The following is an 18540-nucleotide window of genomic DNA, read 5'->3' on the forward strand; positions in this document are numbered from 1 at the left end:
GCAGGATGGGGAGCATCCTGATGCTGTGCCAGGCTGTCAGAGCTGCTGGGCATCGATGGGGCAGCATGAGGAACAGAGGGTTTGATGGTGATAAATCCAACAGGCTCACGAGCAGCCAGGCGTGTCCCAGACAAACTGGGGCTGCAGCAGAACACAATTTGGCCCTGGAGCCCTCAGTGTGGGGGCTTCCTCTGAGGATAGTTTGTGGGATGCATTGGAGTTGTCAATTTTAGCAGCTGAGTGTAATTGCTCCAGTGTCCCTCCTGGGATGGAGGAGAGAGGAAATGAGTGGCTTCAGGGTCTGCCTGGAAAAGGCAGGGGAAATTCTCCTCCTCCAGCTCACATCCCTGCCTGTGTCCAAGCTGTGTTGGCAGCATGCTTCTCCTGCAGCATTCCTGCCGGTCTCAGAGCCAGCCTGGCAGAGAACAGAGATCTGGGAGACAAGGCTGGAGCCTTCACTCCTCTCCTCTTCCTTAGGGAAAAGGGGTTGTAACAGACCTTGAGGTTTCACCTGACCTCACCAAGAAAACCTCACCCTGCACAGGCTTTGCTCAGCTGCTGGGCAGTGGCTGTGACTCCATGGCTGTCCTGTCTCACTCCTTTTAATTCCTGTTTAATTATCACTTACTTCATTATCAACCAGAGGAGGGAAATAAGCAAGGAGGACACCTATTCCCAAACCCCATTCCACTCCTTGGAGAAACTCCCATTTCACTCTCCTGGCGGCCATTTCTTCCAACTTTTGTGAGGAGTACGGTTGATTTTTTTTAACAAAACCCAGTTCCCTCAGGGACTGGGGGAGAAAACCCAGCAGGATTGCAAGTGAAGTTCCATTCAGGGCCAGCTAGGATAAAAATAACAGGCTGGGGCCCTGGATCCTTCTGGCAGAGCAGGCTCAGCCCGACACCAGCTTTGCAGTGCCCAGGGAAAGCGTGTGGCCACGGCGTGAATAAGGAGGCTGGAGCTGCAAACACTGCTCCCAAAGAGTTTGGCTGGTTTACACAAACCTCTTTTTATTATACACTATTTACACTTTGGATCAAAAGCGGCTCTGCCGTGTTTTCAGTCAGGGGCTGGAATGTGCCCGCTGCCCTGGTGGGGGACTGCATCCCTCCCCAGTGCAGCTGGGGAATAATTTCCTATTAAGGAAGCCTTGGAGCTGGAGGAAATAAGACGTGGAAGCTGGTTTCCTCCAGGGAGTCTTCAGCCAGCAGATCCTGCAGTGGTGTGGCTGCTGGGCAGAGAAGGGATTGTGCTCGCTGGCAGTGTGGAACCCCAGCCCTGTTCCTGCAGCTTCCAGCTGAGCTGGACCCGTTGGGAGAGGGGAATCCAGGCTGCCTGTCCTTCAAACTATAACCCAGCGTTTCCATCAGTGTTTATTCCTGGTGTATCTTGCTCAGGGCAGAGCTGCTCTCTCTACCTCATGCCTTTTGTAAATCCAACTAGTGCTCTCCTCCCTCCTCCTTTCACCTCAGACTGGGGATAGAGAGTAAATCTATATATTTTTTTACTAGAGAAGGTCCTTAGTTGAAACCCCAGCTCTGCCACCAACTTTTGTTTTGGCCTTGAACCTTGCCTCAGTTTCCACACCCAGGGCAGAGTAATTGCAGACAGATTGTGAAAATGGATTAGTACTGTTTACAGAAGGGCTGCACTGTCATTAGCACTGCCTGAGCTCATAACTGTGAGGTGGAGCATTTACCTTTCTCCTCCGATGCCAGTGTGTCCCTTACCCAAAAAAAAAATGCCTTTGAGGCTACACCCATCCTTTCCTGGGGGGAGCTGTGACATTTCTGTATGTAAGATTATTACTGTGCACTAATTATCAGGACACAGCAGGTGGGCTGTGCAAATTTCCAGCTGCCTCTGCATACCTGTGCTGTTGTACGTGGATGTTTGAGTTTCATTTGCTTGTGGCACTCGGGGGAGCTCCTTGCAGAGCTAAACTGCCATAATATCCAGCCTCCTGCTGTTTGGGGGTGAAATGCCAGGAGAAGACCAGATTTCTCCCTTTTGCACCATAAAAGGCTCTTAAGGGATAGAAATTCCGAGGAAAACAAGCCCAAGCACTGGAAGCTGCCTTGGCCAGTTGCAGTGCAGGAATGCCAGGCACATGCTGAGCTCTGGGGTGCAGGGCCCAGGGCTGTCAGCAGCACTCAGGGGTGCCCTGTCTGTGAGATTTGGACAGGAGAGCAGAGACAGCCAGGGACAATGGGCAGTGCAGTCACCAAACCTCCCCTGTGCCATGCTCTGCTCCGAGGGTGTCTGAGGCACCAGGCTGCTCCACAGCTCCTGTCCCACCTGCTGTTTCACTTTGGGTGTTCTGGCCAGGGCTGTGGGCAGAGCCGGTTACCGCCTGTCCTACTGCCTCTGCTGCCCCAGCAGCGCTGCCCTGGCCACCTCAGCTTCCTCCTGAATCCTCCTGGGTTGGAAATCCAGCTGCTTTCCCAGTTGTGCAAGAAGCTGAGGACATCATCTCAGTGTCAGTGTCATGTCAATCTCAGTGTCGTCATTTTTCCTTATTTCAGTGAAAATCATGCTGTCCTGAGCTGCCCATCCAGGCTTCACCCCATGCAAAGCTCACTGGTGCTGCTCAGATGTTGGGTAAAAACCCTGGGCACATCCTCCTAGAGGGATGGAGTTGATGGAAGCTGGAGTGTGAATCCTCACCCAGGCTGCTCTCACTCGGGAGAAAAGTCATCCTGGAATGCAGCCTCTGTGGCATTACATGGCTTTAATCCTGCCCAGGGAGGCACCCTTAACACACACCATGTGCTGCTCATTAGCCCTGCCCTGTTCTGCTGGTGCTCCAGGACACGGCTGTTCCTGCAGTGCCAGGTGAAGGCACCTGCTGTGTCCCTCCAACCTCCCCTTCCCACCCTCCAGCCTGACTGGGGACTCCTTTGAAAACAATTTGGGGTGGATGGGAAGCACTGGGAGAGCCTGGGATCGCAGCTGGGGCTTCACCTCCTAGGAGCTGAAGTAGACAAACTGGCTGGAAGGCTGTGAGGAGGGGACAACTGCCACCAGGCCATGAGTGAGCTGGTTCAAAGCCGTGCTAAGTTGTGAAACAGCTGCCCTGCAGCTTTCTGGGCACATGGGCTGGTACAGAATACAGTGCTTTCTAGCCTGGGTACTTGATGTTCTTGGGCCTGGGGAGCAGCATGTGTTTGCCTGTCAAATGGGAAGGAGGGTTCTACAGAATACAGGGAGAAGAAGCATGAAAATGGTCAGCTTTCATCTCTTCAGAACAGATATGAAGTGAAATGAAATGAAATGAAATGAAATGAAATGAAATAAAATAAAATAAAATAAAATAAAATAAAATAGGAAGGGCAGGACTGTCTGCAGGGGGAACCTTTGATTTTTTGAAGCTTGTGTGCTCAGTAGCTGGGCAGGTTTTTACAGGGGTTTTCCTTCTCTCTGTTGCTTTCTAAGGACAAAATGAGTGTAAATACTCATTTATCCCATGTCTGTCCCACTGCAGCAGTATCTGACATGGCCTGTTCTGCACATGGTTGTGCTTCCCAGTGACTTGGACCAAACTCAATGGAGGGACTTGGCCATGTGTCCTGCAAGGCACGGGCCTGGCCAAGCTCTGAGATACTTTGAAGGGTGCATGTCCTGGCAGGAACTGCTCAGATACATCTGCTGGATGTCACAGGATCAATAGGGAAGCAAGATATAGGAGGCTATAATGGCTGCTGTGCTTCACCAGTTTGTCCTCATGTGCTGGCCCTGTAGCCTGTGTGTGGTTTATACCTGGAGAGTACAACTACGTTTGAATACATTTTGGATTAATTTTTGTTTTAATCTACTATCAATAGATATCTGCAGGAATTTCTAGACTGTGTTCTGAAGTGTGTGGCATCAATTCCTGATTCAGTGGGGCTTGCTCATTAGGGTAAGCCTGGGCTCTGTGGAAGCACAACAGAGTTCCAGTACCATTGATGTGTCTTCCCTGCCACCAACACATGGGCATCGCTCACAGTGTGAGCTGTTGCCTGGTTTTGAAGCCTAAGTTGGTTTTCTATCCGTACCCATGACTTTGGGGCACATCTTAGCTCTCCCTTCAAAAAACAAGACAGCTCCTGTATCACTTTCCAAGCCCCTTGTGCCTGGCTGCATTCCCAGCAGCGTCGCCGCTGTCTCCCTGCGCTCAGCATTTCCAGGCTGCGTGGCCGGGCAGCAGCGAGCGTCTCCTTGGGGAACGCGGCTGTGTGGTGCAAATGACGTCCCAAAATCGCTGGAGTCAGCAGAGGCTCCTGACTAAATAAGGGCAGGCAGAGCAGGGCTTTATCAGCGTGGCCTGAGTGTGACAGCTGAGAGCTGGGGCTAGGGCAGCCCACGCTGCTGGGGCTCGGCTGCGCGCTCCCACTCGGAAGGTGCTTTATTTGGCACAGCTCTTGTCCCCACTTGGCTCTTGGGGGTTCAAGCTGCTGGTGGGCAAAGTGGACAACCAAAGGGAGAACTTCCTGAGGCACCTCTTTGGTGAGGTGTGGTTTGTGTCCAGTGCAGCGCTGGGCTGGTGGCCACGATGGCCTTGGTGCTCTTGGGGCTGACAGCACAGCTCAGCTTCCCCTGAGGCCACATTTCAGACTTGGGATTTTAGGTCTGTTGAATCAGACGTGGGGTTTGCTCTAAAAACGCAAAAGGATTCTTTAAAAATGTGATTTTAGCCAGGCATTAGATACCTCAGGAGTTCAACAGATTCCCAGACCTTTAGGTCTAGAGCCAGAGGAGGGCAGGATGCTCATGGCCAGCCTACAAGAGTGGGCAGCAGCCATGGCTCAGGACAGGAGGGAGCAACTGATCCTCCTGTGCTCTCCCAGCCTCACAATCTCTCTGCTCCAGGACTCCACACCTCCAAGTGAGATGGATGTAATTAGGAGGCAGCAGCAAGCAGGAGATGGGCAGAGTTTTTCCCAGCCCTGGGTGGGTTATTGGCTCCTATTTGCCAGGGAGGGACACAAGAGTTGGGAGCAGCATTTCTGCAGCTGTCATTGATCAGACACCAAAGATCACAGATGTCACAGCCTGAGCTCTCATGGGGCTTAAATGACAAGTGCATGGAGGTGCAGGGGGGCCAAGGACTACCCATCACCTCCTCATGGGGTGCAGTGGGAGGGTCACTCAAGGTACAACCACACCTGGAGGCAGTGGAGTGGCCTGAGCTGAAGCACAGCTCCTTCATGGCTGGGTATTCTGGCTGCTCCAGGAATTCTGTCTGCCTCACAGCCCCTATAATGGGAATCTGCACCTTGGTGCTCCCATGGACAGGGTTCAGAGAGTGAGTATGCACATGGACAGGGAGAAACAAGGGCAGCCACGTGGCTCCCTGCTATAGCTGGGTTCAGGACACAGCATTGAGGGGATGCTCCCCAGTCCTGCTGTCCCAGTAAAGATGTTTCTCACAGACCTCAGTGTTTATAAAGAGGATAATCCTATTTCATCACCCTTGGTTAATAGAAACCCAGTTGCTGGCATCTATTTCTGCAGCAGCTGAAGCCCAGGGCTGGGACTCTCCCACTTTCTGTGTGGCACAGCAATCTCCAGCTCTGCAGAAATATTGCTGTTTTCAAACCTCTGCCTAATCCTCATTCCACCCATCCTCTGGAGCCATGCAGGGAGAGAGCTGTAGGGTTTGGGTGAGCTCTTTGCTGTACATGTGGTGTGCTCAAGGGGACAGCGAGCCCCAGTGCTGGGGTCCAGAGCCAGGGTCACACACCCACCCCAGCTGAGACACCCACAGTGTGTCCCCCGTGTGTGAGGTGCTGTGGGCTGGAGGGATTCAGTGTTCCTGGGTGAGTGATGGTGTCATGCCTTCACCCCCTTCTTCCAGCCCTCTCCCAGAACAGCCTCATCCAGGCTGGCTGCAGTTCCAGCACTGACACATTTTTGGCCCACGTGCTCCTTACGCGGGATGTGCTCTGACTCCAGAGCAGGGTGCACGGCTTTATCTGTTTTCCACCCACCTCACATGAATTTCCTCAGGCACTTTTCATGCCTTATTAGGGTAAGAGGGAACATGCATTTTCAGTAGCTCCAAGGAGAAGGCATCTGCTGGACAGCACACAGCTTTCTCCAGGGCTTCCTGGGTTATCAGGGTTGAGGCAAGAGAGGCTCTGTCTTGCAGGGATCCCCTCAAGAGCAGCAGAGATGGGATGTCAGCCCTAGGGATGGGTACAATTCAGATAGCCAGACAGGTAGGGAAAGTGGAATTAATGGGCTGTTCATTCTGACCTTGTGGGAAATCCTTATCTCAACAGCTTACAAACACAGAAAGGGAAAAATGAAGTGTGACTTTAATCTACAAATATGACTGTGGAAAATGATAGCATCTCATTGAATTGATCGGCTGCTGCGTGGAACAAGAGGGCTCTGACTCCCATCCAAACACTTGGAAACAGCTGGCAGGGAGCTGGGCTTTGAAATCATTGAATTCAATCATGCTTTGCTCGGAGGTTATCATCATTTCAGTGGAATGTGAAATAGCCTTATCTCAAAAAACAAATAAAGTTAAGTAAAATGTCCAATTTAAATAGAAAGCCAGGGAGGCAGAAACTCTCCCTTCTCTTGGAGGAGGAGCATTTGTTTCAGCTTATCCTGGTGCTGAGCCAGAGTCCTTTGGCTTTCTCAGTCCAAGTTCTTTTACTTTGCTCCTGCAAAGCCTTGTGATTCTCCAGTGAGGGCTGGCAGGGACGTGGTGTCACACCTGCCTGGGTGCTCTCAGCAGCCTTGGGAACTGCAGGTACTGAAGTGTGGGATGTGGGCTGGGTGCCCTCCCAGCTCCCTCTCTGCTTTTTCCTTCACCTCAGATCTGTGAGCATCAACTCAAGAGACCCACAGCATTGTGAGAAAAAAGCTCCTACTTTAAATCTTGATGAGTAACTGGGGTTTTGGGCAAATGCAGTATTTTAAGAAATACGCCTTCATTTCCTAAAAAAAAAAATCTGCTTTTCTTTTTTTTGACTGGGGATAAAACTCCACAAAACAGATACAGCATTTCCTCACTCTTTTGGTTTGGATTGCTGAAATCTGAAAAATATTTGATTTAGAAGTTGCTAAAACTGTTGGTTGAAAAAAACAGCAATCTTAGAGTGAAAACATAGACTTTCTGACCCATTTTAATACTGGTGGATGCAGAAGTCTGGTAAAACACACTGTTATAGATGTTGTCTCTTTGGCAGAGCCTGGGGCCAGGCAGGAGCTCCTGGGTTAGGTGGGCTCCCTCAAAACAAATGTCTGCTGTATCCCTGGTCTTTCTTGGATGTGGGAATTCCAAGGGCAGGCCAGGGAGCAGCCCCTGCTCCCTCAGTGCAGGTACAGGCAGGGAGGCAGGAGCACAGGGGGGATGGAAAGGCTGAAGGACTCTAATTGCATAGGTGCTGTAAAGATGTTTTGATGCACTAGTCAGTGGGATAACCCAGCTGCTTTCATCTTGCAGTGGTACCTAATTAAATCAGGGTCCTCAGGGCATTTGCTGAGCCCCTTTGGTAATGCTGTCCTGGAAGCTGGAATAAATCACTGGCATTTGGGCATAGCCCCAAGGCTGTGCTGCTCAGAGGGACCTGCTCCTGCTCCTTGGGGCTCCACTCAATCTGCACCCAGAGCAGCAGGGTGGCCCTGAAAACCAGGGGAAGAAGGAGACAGTCCAGCTGGCAGCTGCAAATCCCCCTTTGCCCAAAAATATCTCTGTGGATGCTCTGACAAGCTGCTCCCAGCCTGGCTGTGCTGGCAGGACAGGCTCCAGCAGGACCAGGAGCTGCCTGTCCTGCTCGTGGTGCAGAGTCCCTGGGCCGTGGTGTCATCCTGGTGCCAGCAGCCCTTTGAGGGCCAGCTCTGGCTTGCTCCCCTCCTTTTGGAGCTGGCTCTGGACAGCTGCCAGCTGCATCCTGGGGCTGTGGGGGAAACAGAGAGCAGCTGTGGGCTGTGCCAGCCCCACAGGCTCCTCACAGCCCATGGGCTCCTGCTGGCCACCCAGCCCCACTCGGCTCCTGGGGCACTCGGGCTGGCAGAGACTGATGGAGCAGATCCTCCTGTATGTGGGGCTGGGCTGAGCAGGTTGTCATCTTATTGAAGACAGCTGCAGATCTGTCTGCTGAAAGATTAATATCACTTTAACTGTTCCAAGGGGAAGTATCCCTCAGTGAAAGATGCAAGTGGCTCAGAGCTATTTAGAGCTAAGGATAACATTTCGGTATTTTAAAAATTCACCAAGTAATCATAAAGGCTGAGCTTGTTAGGTGGCAGGGATTTCTGCCAGGCCTGTGCTCCTAAAGCACTGCACAGAAAAGGATGCTTTTCTCTGGGCTGAATGGCCTGGTCATGTCCTTTCTGTGGAAGAAGGGAGAAAAGGTCTGATTTATCCAGCCAAGTAGCCTAGGCATGTACAAAGTGCTACCACTTCTGTGTAAGTGCTGGTACTGAGAGGGAAAAGCCTGGGGCATTTCATGAACTGCTCTGCAAGGTCAGGATGGTTTCTCTTTTTGGCTTTCTGCTTCAGTAGCATGGAGGTGTTTCCTTTAGGATGAAAATTGTGTTCATTTATGCTTATTTCACAATTTAGATCACACACTGTAGGTGCAGAGCCCATATTATAAAGCAGCAAAGGCTCATGCACCCCAGGGCTGTCAGAGTGGAAGTGGAGTGGTGTATGCCTGTGAGTGATGGAGCAAAAAGAGCAAAAGGAACATGAATGGTACAGCTGTTTGTCAGGGCAGGACACCCATGGGATGGGATGGATGGGTTTGACTGAGGGCAGGGAAAGTGGCATGAGAGGTGGACTGAAGAGGGATATTCAGTCCTGTGGGCTGATTACAGGCAAATGAGGGTAGCAGAGTTTTGCTGGTATCCATCTGTGTGTGGAGGCAGAGACACAAAGGAGATGGATTGGGACAGCAGGAAGAAAGGGATGCTCCATCTAGAGAAGGTGGCACAGGTATGAAGATGTTGTGTCAAATGGAGAAGCCAGAAAGTTCTGTCCTAGTCAGGATGTAGAATCATAGAATTCTGGAAGGTACCTTTAAATGTCATCCAGCCCCTGCCCCAGCCCAGGTGTGTGCTGGTCAGGTGTGTGTCCCCTTGCCCTTCACAATGTGAGCACAGAACAGACCACTCACAGAAAGGACCATGTTGCCATAAACAAAAACACTCCTTCAGCTTTCCCTTGATCCCTTCTGAGTGCTGCAAACATTCCTGCCAAGATAAATAATTATTTTAATTTTTTTCAGGACAAAATGATTCCTGTTGGATGCTGGAGCAGGGATTTGGCTGGGAGTGGAAGAGCCAGTTTCCAGGAGAGGGGAGTTCTGCAGAAGACTCTCTTCCTAGAACTGACTCATTAATTACTTTTGCTTAATGGTCTTCTAGACAGATCCTAATAATCAAGAATGCCACAAATCACAGAATCATAGAATGGGTTGGGTTGGAGGGGTGTTCAGTTGGTCCTTGCTCAAGGTTTGCTGAATCTACAGAAGGGAGACCCTGGAGAAAGAAGGTCAGTGCTGGACAAGTCTGACATTGCCCCTGTAAGCAAATGTGAGGGCAGAGAGCTGAACTCTTCCCCTATTTCTAGCTGCAAGGTCATGCTGCATCTTCAGGCACCCCAGCCCTGTCTGGTATTTGCAGTATTCCCTGCTAATTCCAATTTCATTTGCAGTCTAATCCAATGTGGATGTGCAAAACCACATAAAGTGTCCAAAGAGCCGGGCGTGCTGGCTGGGTTTGGGCCTCACCTGTTAGCGCGGTGCTCAGCTGCGGCTCGTGTGTCCGTGGGGATCTTAGCAGCAGTTGGAGGAATGATTCAGGCAGTGTTTCTGGGACATGGCCAGGAAGGACAGGAGTGGTGCTCTGTGCTGCACTAGTACAAAAATGATTAGAGCATTAGAGCCATGCCAGAGGAGCAAATAAAGCAGCAGATGCATTTAACCCTCCCGTGGTGCTGGGGTGTGAAGGCCGGCAGGTGCTGTGATCCAGAGGGGAGGCAGTGGCAGCAGGGCTGGGACAGGGGGTGCAGACATTGCCCACATGCTTCCCCTCAGCTTGGCTCCAAGCTGCTGCTCCTCCTTGCAAAGAATTCACTGGAGTTATTTTTAAGAGCACTGCCCAGGGAGATGGCTGAGGGTGCAATTGGGAAACGCTCATCCTGGCAGTGCTTTGGGACAGGGAGCACCGGTGTGGCTTTGAAAAGGTCCCTCTTTGTGTTTATTTCCTCCAACTGGATGTGTTTAGTGTTCCTGGCTCATTGTCTAGTGCTGCCTTGAAAAAGGTCTTTAGGATTCTGCTGCTGGCTGCTCTAAAGCTCCTGGGTCTGTTTTAGTTTCCCACTGAGCTCCTCTATCTCCAGACTTTATCCTCTGCTGGTTTTTGCAGGGGCTGTTTACTGCAGAGTTACTGGGAGCTGACAACACAACAGCAGTAAAAAGAAAAGTGTGGCCCTGATTAAAGTGTGCCTGAATAGCATCAAATTTATCAAAGCTGATAAAGAGATTCTTAGAACAGAATGATAAAGCTCATTCTGCTTTTTGAGAAGATCTTAACCTCCAAAGAAATTGTTCCTCTTGCACGTTTCACTTCTGAGCTTTGAAAATCACCTTCCTGGCACCCTCAAACCTCCCTGGGATTTTTCTTTCCTTAGCTCCTGCTCCTGGCAGACCCCAGGCCATGGGATGGGACAGGCTGTTGTGCTGCATGCATTGGGCTCTCCTAGGGAGGCTGGCTTTTGTCTCCTGCTTTGTGCCAGGGCCAAGTTTTCCTCTGTGCTGAGCTCCCAGGCTCTGCCAGCCACGTTGGATAAATAATAAATTCAGGGATACTTGAGGCCAGTTATATGTTATTGTTATGGCTGGATCCTTTCCTCTAGGCTGGGCTTTGTCACAGTGCTACTAAACCCTCAGAGTGGGTTTTTTTGGAGGGCTGTGAGTAGCACTGCATCCCTTGGTGTTCTGGGGATGTGCAGCTCGACCAGGGAAGATGAACTTAAGACATCGTGCCATGTCTCTGAAAGCCAAACATTCATCACCTGGCTGCTGCCAAATAAATGATCTCAGCAATGGAGGGACCCAGCACAGGGTATCAGCATCCCTGCTGGGCCCAGGCTGCTGGCTGGGACAGCAGTGCTCTCCTGGGATGCTGACAGGGCTGCTGTGGGGTCTGCTAGAGGAGCCAGATTTGAAAGTGCAGCAGTGTTGACCACATTCCCTCCAGATCAAACACCTCTGGAAGACTTTGCAAGCAGGGGGTCAGGAGCAGAGGCCAGCTGTGTCTCACAGGGTGAGAGCTGCCGTGGGGCAGTGCAGGATGCCAAAGTTGTGCTGCTCAGCTTCTTGTCACTGCTCTGTGTGTGCAGCCCAGGAGCTGCCCCAGACTCTCCCTGCCCTCACACCCCTCATTGTAGAGCCCTGCTGCCCCTGGGGCCGTGGTGTCTCACAGTGATGGCTCAGCTCCCCACCACCCACAGCATCCTCAGTGCAGCCTCTGCCACCCAGGCTGGATCTTCTTGGTCTTGCCATTTCTCCCTCTGCAGGAATTGCAATCAAATAGCATCCAGCAGCTTCTCTGGAGGAAAGCAAAACTCCAGCAGAAGAAAAGTACAACTGGGAGCTACCTCAGCCTCCAACATCCCCAGGCTGTTTTCTTGTGTTGTCCCCAGGTGCAACACAAGGTGCTGGGAGAGAGCTGAGTGTGCAGGAGCCATCTGCACCCACTTGGTGACATGTCCAGCTCTGTCCTTACTAGTGAGAGCAGACCCCACATCCAGAGCACTTCCAGACTCCTTCTTTGGGAGCTCCTTTGAGGAGGGCACTTGCCAGGAGCTGCCTGCTGCTCCCCCAGCTGGGGCCAGCTGGCAGATTGTCTGGCTGGGAACTGGTCAGGATAGCATCCGCCTGGCTCAGAGAGCAAATGAAAAGGAGAATTTTATCTCTTGATGGTGAATCTCATCCTCCAGGAGCAGCAGGACAAAGGCAGGGCCTGGAGCACGTCCTGCCAGGATGAAGAGCTGCATCCTCCCTTCACAAGCCTCTTCCCTGGGGCCGGCGCCAAGCAGGCTGTGTGCCCCAGGCACAGCACACCCAGCCCACCCTGATCCCCCAGGAATGGAGAGCACAGACACATCCCCCTTGGCCCCTGCCAGATTATAGTGGAATTAATCATGCTGATTATATGCTACCAAAAAAGGAGGTGATTTCTCCCTTCAGAACTGGCTCAGACCCCCTGCTTGCAAGCAGCAGTCTAAAATTGTTGTTTTCTGCCTCATCATGTCTCTGGGTTTTTCAGGAACTGTAATAATTTTGGATAAAAAGACCAAGAATGTCTGCAATCTCAGGCAGCTCAACCTGCAGTGAAAGCAGGGAGATAACGTGTGAGTGTGGGCAGGGAGGTGAATCATGGCTCCAGCAGAGTGGGATGTCATCCAGGGAGGGACAGGCTGAGCCACAGCAGCTCTGCACCCTCTCCTCTATCACAGGGCCCTGAACAGTGTTTTTGGCCCCTTGTCAAGTCACACTGTTGCCTGTATCAGTTGGGATTGATGCCCTACTTTTAGTTCTTTCCCTGCAGCTACTCAGAATGGCATATGTATGTATCTTCTCCCTTGTAAGGGTCTCAGAACAGCATTTCTATAATCTTTCCATTGCACCTGTTGAGTACTCAGACTTCAGCTTGTCTGCATACTGCATCTCAGTTTAATGGGAAGGCATCAATCCTCATTTCATGACTAACACTCCAGAAATTCCTCTGGAGTGTTTTCACTGCAGGAATGAGAACTGCATCTTTCCTCCTTTTTTGTCCTAAAACATACCAGATATCAACCTGCATCTGAAAAGGGCTCATCAGACACCCCAGGACCACATTAAAGGCTGTGATTTAGGGTGAATTGGTGTTTGAGGAATGCTAACTGCTTATCATACAAAAATATGTGGCTTTGTACTGAAACAGGCAATATGGGGAGCCTCGGAAAATAAGACAGTGAGAGCATGGGGAAGGCAGCTCTCAGTAAGTCCTGAGTGCATCAAAGCAGTTGAATATACTGTGCTTCACCCACTCTTATTTTTAAGGTGCAACGTTGCTGTTTGAAGTCAGCTCCTTCCCAGACTGTGAGCAGCTGGGCTGTAAAGCCAGCCCTGCTTTTAGCAAGGAGATCACAGGGGCCCAAGCATGAGGCATGTGAGGAATATGACAGCTGGCCAGTAAAATAACTCCCATAGCCTGTAGCCCTATGGAGCAAGGAGGGGATGTGCTGGGAAGGAGAGAGAGGACTCAGCCAGCCAAGCTGAGAGGGAGACAATAGCTCTGGTGGGATCAGCTCGTCAGGCTGCAGCGAGTAAAGGAGCCCCTGGGCAAGGCATGTTGTTTGCTGGAGAGCTACAAGAGAGAAATTTCAGGGAAAACCCATCTTGTGTGCTGAGCAGGGGCACACTGCCTCTGGCAAGGTGCAGCAGCTCAGGGCTGGTGACACACAGAGGAGTTCAACCAACAATGATGCCGGTGTGATACCTTGGTCACTCCTCTGTGCAGCACAGCAACGAGCCCATTCTGCAGTGCCTGCTGCTTCACTGCAACATGTGAACATGCTGACATTTGCAAATACACCTGCCTGATCCCTGTGTGCAGCCTTTCCACCATATCCTTGAGCATCTGGCCACATTCCATGCTGAAAATCTGATCTTCTCTCCCCAAGTGTAGGATTTTGGGTCATGTGAGCAAATTCTGAGTGCTGTTATGCCAGATGGACTGATCCAATTTTGGTGCCAGCCAGGGTTTGCTGTGTGAGCTGGGATGACCTTGGCTCAGAGGATGCTCACTGTTCTCCCCTCTTCTCTCTGCAGGACGGCTCATGCCAAAGCCAAGGCTGAAGGCTCTGAGCAGGCAGCTCAGGCAGCCAACAACGAATCAGGCATAGCCAGGATGATGGCCAGGGAGCTCTCCCCAGACTTCTACCAGCCAGGTAGGATCAGAGGCATATTCCAAGGGGGATCCTGCAGTTTCCATGGGGAATCCATTCAAGTGCTTCACCCACTTAATAACTCCACAAGTTGCCTTCCTGTCTATCCTAAATCCTCTTTTGCTCAGTTGCAGCCAGCCCTTTGCCCTGGCTGATTTGCTGCCTTCCTTACACCACTGTTTCACTCACTGTGTTACCACAGCCTGGAGGAGAACCCCACAGTTTCTTATCTTCTCATGTTTTTCCACACATCAAATCCCTCAGAAGAGCAGGCAGGACAGACAGCAAGCTTGGGTCTATCTGCAGCTCTCCTGTAGATACATCCCTTGTGGCTTTTTCTTGGAACAGTGTTGCACATTGACTCACAAACCCATACCCTGTGGTGCCTCAGAACAATCAGACTCTGCTAATTAGGGTCTGTAATATCCTATAAGAAAGAAGCTAATACAAAATACTATTTCCCTGATTCTCTATTCATTTGTTAGCATCACTGCTAATTATTTGGCTGGGAAAACACTTGGGAGGTTCCTTCTGTGAGACCAAGCACCGAGGATTAGTAGATAGGAAGTGTAATATTAGAAGCAGCATTGTGAATGCCATTACTTTTCCCTGGACTGAGTTAGCTAGAGATATGCTCTTCCTGGAAAACTTTCCTGTACAGAGAGGGACAGTAAAAACAGAGCAGAAAATAAAATTCCAAGTGCCTACATTTTCATCCTTTCTTATTATCTGGATTTATTGCCTGGAGTGGGTGTCCCATGGTTACTGAGGCATGATCACAAGGCACTATCACAGCAGTAAAAATGGGGGTAAAAGCCAAAGGTTGACTTGTGCTCAGCAAAACTGGACATCTGCCTCTGCTCTGATTTGGGTGTCTCTGCATCTCCTGTACCACACCCTGGCACAAGGCACACAGTGGGAAATGGGAACAGCTAACAGCTGGTGCCTGGCTGAGAGGCATGCTGACAGATTTTCCTAAATTCCCTGTACTCTCGCCTTGTCCTGCACCTATGAGCTGGGGAAATGCCATGCTGGAGGGCTGCCTCTTCCTCCCCAGCACCCAGCAAGGCCTGTTGGAGCTGGCTTTGAGTGGGGAAACACCGGGCATGGGCATGAGCCAGCCTGTGGCACTTCATTTAACAATGGCTAAATGGTGCTTGATCCTCACATAAGCCCCCAGCTGCCACTCACAGCTCTACATTCACCCTTTGCACACTGGGGTATTTATAGCACAGAGACAAAGGAAGCTGGAATTCCTGAGGGGAGGTTTTGGACATCTAGCTAGATTACTTTTTCCACCCATGGCGATTGAATGAATCAATTGAAACAGTCTCTGTAAAACTTGGGGCAGCCTGACCTCCACTCCTGGCTCCTCAGGTGCTGGAGCCTCTTGCTGCTGTTATGAAGAGCCTCACCTGGGTCCTGGCCTCTCTCAGTGGCCTTCTAAGCTCCTGATGCATGTTATTCTTCTATGATTCTTTTAAACCTCTCAATTCCCAAAGTGCACAAGAATGTATCTCTTCTCGCATGGTTGCACCATTCAGGAACAGAGACAGTAGCCCAGCCTTGGGTTTTGCTAGGACTGAGAGCTGCTGCTCACACAGCCAGGAGAGCCCAGCAGTGTTTGGTACCTGCATTTGTCCCTGCTGTCCTGGCAGATTGACTGTGTTGTGTCTGGCACAGGCAATCCTGCTCAGCAAGCCCCATACCCCTAATAACTGTTGAGCCCTGAATTTCAGTTAGGGTATCATCCCTAGTAACTTAGAGAAGGATGTAAGCCAAAACCCTTGCTGAAATGTGCTGGGAGAGGAAGGTGGGGAGGTGAGTTCGTGCCCTCTAGGCAGCTGGGGGTTTTTATGTTGTAAATTATTCAGGAAGAGAAGAAAGCAGCAGGAGAGAGCAAGGAGCCTGGAGCTGCAGGCAGCCTATTTTGAGGAGTCTGAACAACTGTTGAAATGGCTTCCAAATAACTCACTTGCAGCCAGAAATAAATGGCCCTGAATGGGTCACCTGCTGATTGACAGGAGTGTGCAGGCAGAGCAGAGCAGCTGAAATCAGTGCCCTCCTTTCCACCACTGCTCCTTTGAGTGGAGGCATTGCCTGCATGGACAGGAGGTAGCAGTGTGCAAATCATACCACTGATGTTTGAGAGGAAAAGGAGCACCAAGCCAAATTTCTCAACCAGACTCAGGTCTGCATTAGTCCTTGAGATGAAGGAGATGATGGGAAGGACCTTAAGGCAAAGAGAGTCAGTGTGGCTCCAGGATCTGTGTTCTCCAGGAGCACAGAGCAAGCCCTGTACATCTGCACTTGTCAGCATCACTGGGGTTCAGCAGAATGAGGCCAGAGCAGGTGCTTTGCTTTCAAAGAACCTGCTCTGCAACCTCACACTGCACAGGATGCTCTTTGTGTTCTCACTTGCTATGAGCATCACAGTGATGTGTGGGGACCCTTCTCCCAGCATGTGGAGCACTGTAGAGGGTTGTTATTCCACAAGAGATTATCAGTTCTTTAGTGATGCATTTTGGTGGATATCTTCCGTGTCAGGCTCTGTCTGAATTCCCCTGACCCAGGCTGGGCTGCAATTTGTAGTAGGGTTAATAAGAAGTAAAGATTTAATAATAGGTGAACAACTGAAGTGAAACAAGCTTGCTGGGATCTCACAAGTCAGTGTGTGAGATGAGGCCGAAATGAAATCTGAAGCCCTGAGTCACCTTTCATGATGGTGCCAGGTAATTTTGCTGCTATTGGGGAGCTCAGGGCAGACAAGACATACAGCTGTATAACTTCCAGCCCTGTTCCATATATAAGAAACATATTTTTCCTATTATGATGGATGGCACATAGATCATTTGGGGACCCTGCCTTTCCTGATGATCTTCACTGGTCATCCTGTGCATCCTGTGAAGTCACTGTGCTATCTGACACCAAGGAAGCCTCTTGGAGGAGTTTCCCAGCCATTAAATAAAAAACCCCAACAAAATTCATTGGGAGCTGTCCTCCTTAGCATTACCCATCTGTGTGACCACAAGAAGCTGGGCTGCAGATTTTGTTTTCTTTAACCTCATCTGCCGCTCCTGCCCACTCCTTCAGGTCTTCCCAACTGGACAGCCCACAGTGAGGCTAGGAGCCTTTGGGAGTTCCTGGAGGAAATTTCTCCTGGCATCAGGGTCTGTTTTGGGAGTACCTGCTGTCCCACACTCCAGCTTGGACCCCCGCACCACGGTCCCCAAACCCATTGCTGCTGGGGGGAAGCCCCGATGGTGCTATCGCTGTCCCCCGTCCGGCGTGACCCCTCTCACCAGCCCTTCTCTCCTCAGGCCCCGAGTACCAGAAGCGGAAGCTGCTGCAGGAGATCATCGAGAACGCGGAGCACGCGGTTAACATGGAGGAGGAGGCGCCGCGGCCCGAGGCCGCCCCGCCGCCCCCGACGCCGCCCGAGAGCCCGCAGCTGCATGAGCAGGAGGAGCCGCGGCCCCGCTCCAGCCCGGCCCCCAGCCCCGCCGCCACCCCTCCCGAGGCCAAGCGGGCCAAGGCGGCCCCCCGGCAGGACGGGGCCCTCCGTCCGGGCAGCTGGGCCGAGGCGGGCGGCAGCCCAGAGCCCGCCGAGGGCGAGGCCCGGCCGGCGTCGCGGGGCCGCGGCCGCACCGCCGAACAGATGGAGATCGGGCCGCTGCAGCGCATGGCCCGGGAGCCCGACGTCGAGCTCTTCAAGGGCTACCACAGCTACGCCGTGCGGACATCCCCGGTCACCCCCGCCACGGACTATGAGGAGGAGCCGTTCCCCGAGAACGAGCCGCCCTCCCCGGAGCCCCGGGGGGAGCCCCAGCGCCGGGGGGGCACTCCCGGCCCGCCGCAGGGCCGGGAGGAGAAGCCATCGGTGGCGGCGGAGGCCAAGGCGGAGCCGCCTCGCCCCAAGGAGCCGCAGCAGCGCCCCAGCCCCGAGCGCAGGGCCCCGGGCCGGGCCGAGCCCGCGGCCGACAGGAAGACTGAGGCCAGGGCCCCGGGCCGGACCGAGCCCAGGGCTGGGGCCAAGCGCGGCCCGGCACAAGCAGCGGTGGCAGCACAGAAGGCGGAGGAGTGTGAAGAGGTGACGTGGGCCATCCCTGGGAGCCACCTTTGCCTTTCCTTTATTGTTTGCCATGAGGTGTGGCAGGACCCAGAGGGATGCAGGCTCCCTGGGCCTGGGGCTGCAGGCAGTGGGCGCCAAGTGGTGCCTGGTGGCTCTTTTTGGGATCATAGAGCCGCTGGAGGAGAGTGTTGGTATCCCCCTCTCCTGCTGCCTTCCCTGCCTGGGTGTTTGGCCTGACATTTATAACCCGCCCGTTTTGACCTCCTCTCTCTACCTGGGCAGATATCCTTTCAGACACATTGTATTTCAAAATTTGTGCAAAACCAGGCGTCATCCAATTAATTTTATCCACTTTTCTCACCTTCTTTTCCCACCCTATTACCAGCCAACTTGGATATGAAAGTTGGGGGAGAAAAAAACAGGAAAAGCTCAAGTGTATTTCTGTTTTATCCATTTTGCTTATGTTTTTTTATGTAGGGGCACCTCATAAGCTGAACTGTGGTGTTGAATCACCAGCCAATTT

At 51.9% G+C, this 18540-nt stretch overlaps 1 protein-coding gene across 1 annotated transcript in view; it reads left to right on the forward strand.

The window, feature by feature from the left end:
* Positions 1–18540, forward strand: part of JPH2 (junctophilin 2) — a 30653-nt gene that overhangs the window by 8633 nt on the left and 3480 nt on the right. Inside the window, exons 3-4 of the mRNA XM_015647827.2 lie at positions 13830–13948; positions 17266–18035. Of these exons, the coding sequence (XP_015503313.1) occupies positions 13830–13948; positions 17266–18035 (889 nt within the window). The remainder of the gene's footprint in view (positions 1–13829; positions 13949–17265; positions 18036–18540) is intronic.

The sequence above is a fragment of the Parus major genome, chromosome 20, assembly GCF_001522545.3.
Source record: "Parus major isolate Abel chromosome 20, Parus_major1.1, whole genome shotgun sequence".
In the NCBI taxonomy this organism is placed as follows: Eukaryota; Metazoa; Chordata; class Aves; order Passeriformes; family Paridae; genus Parus; species Parus major.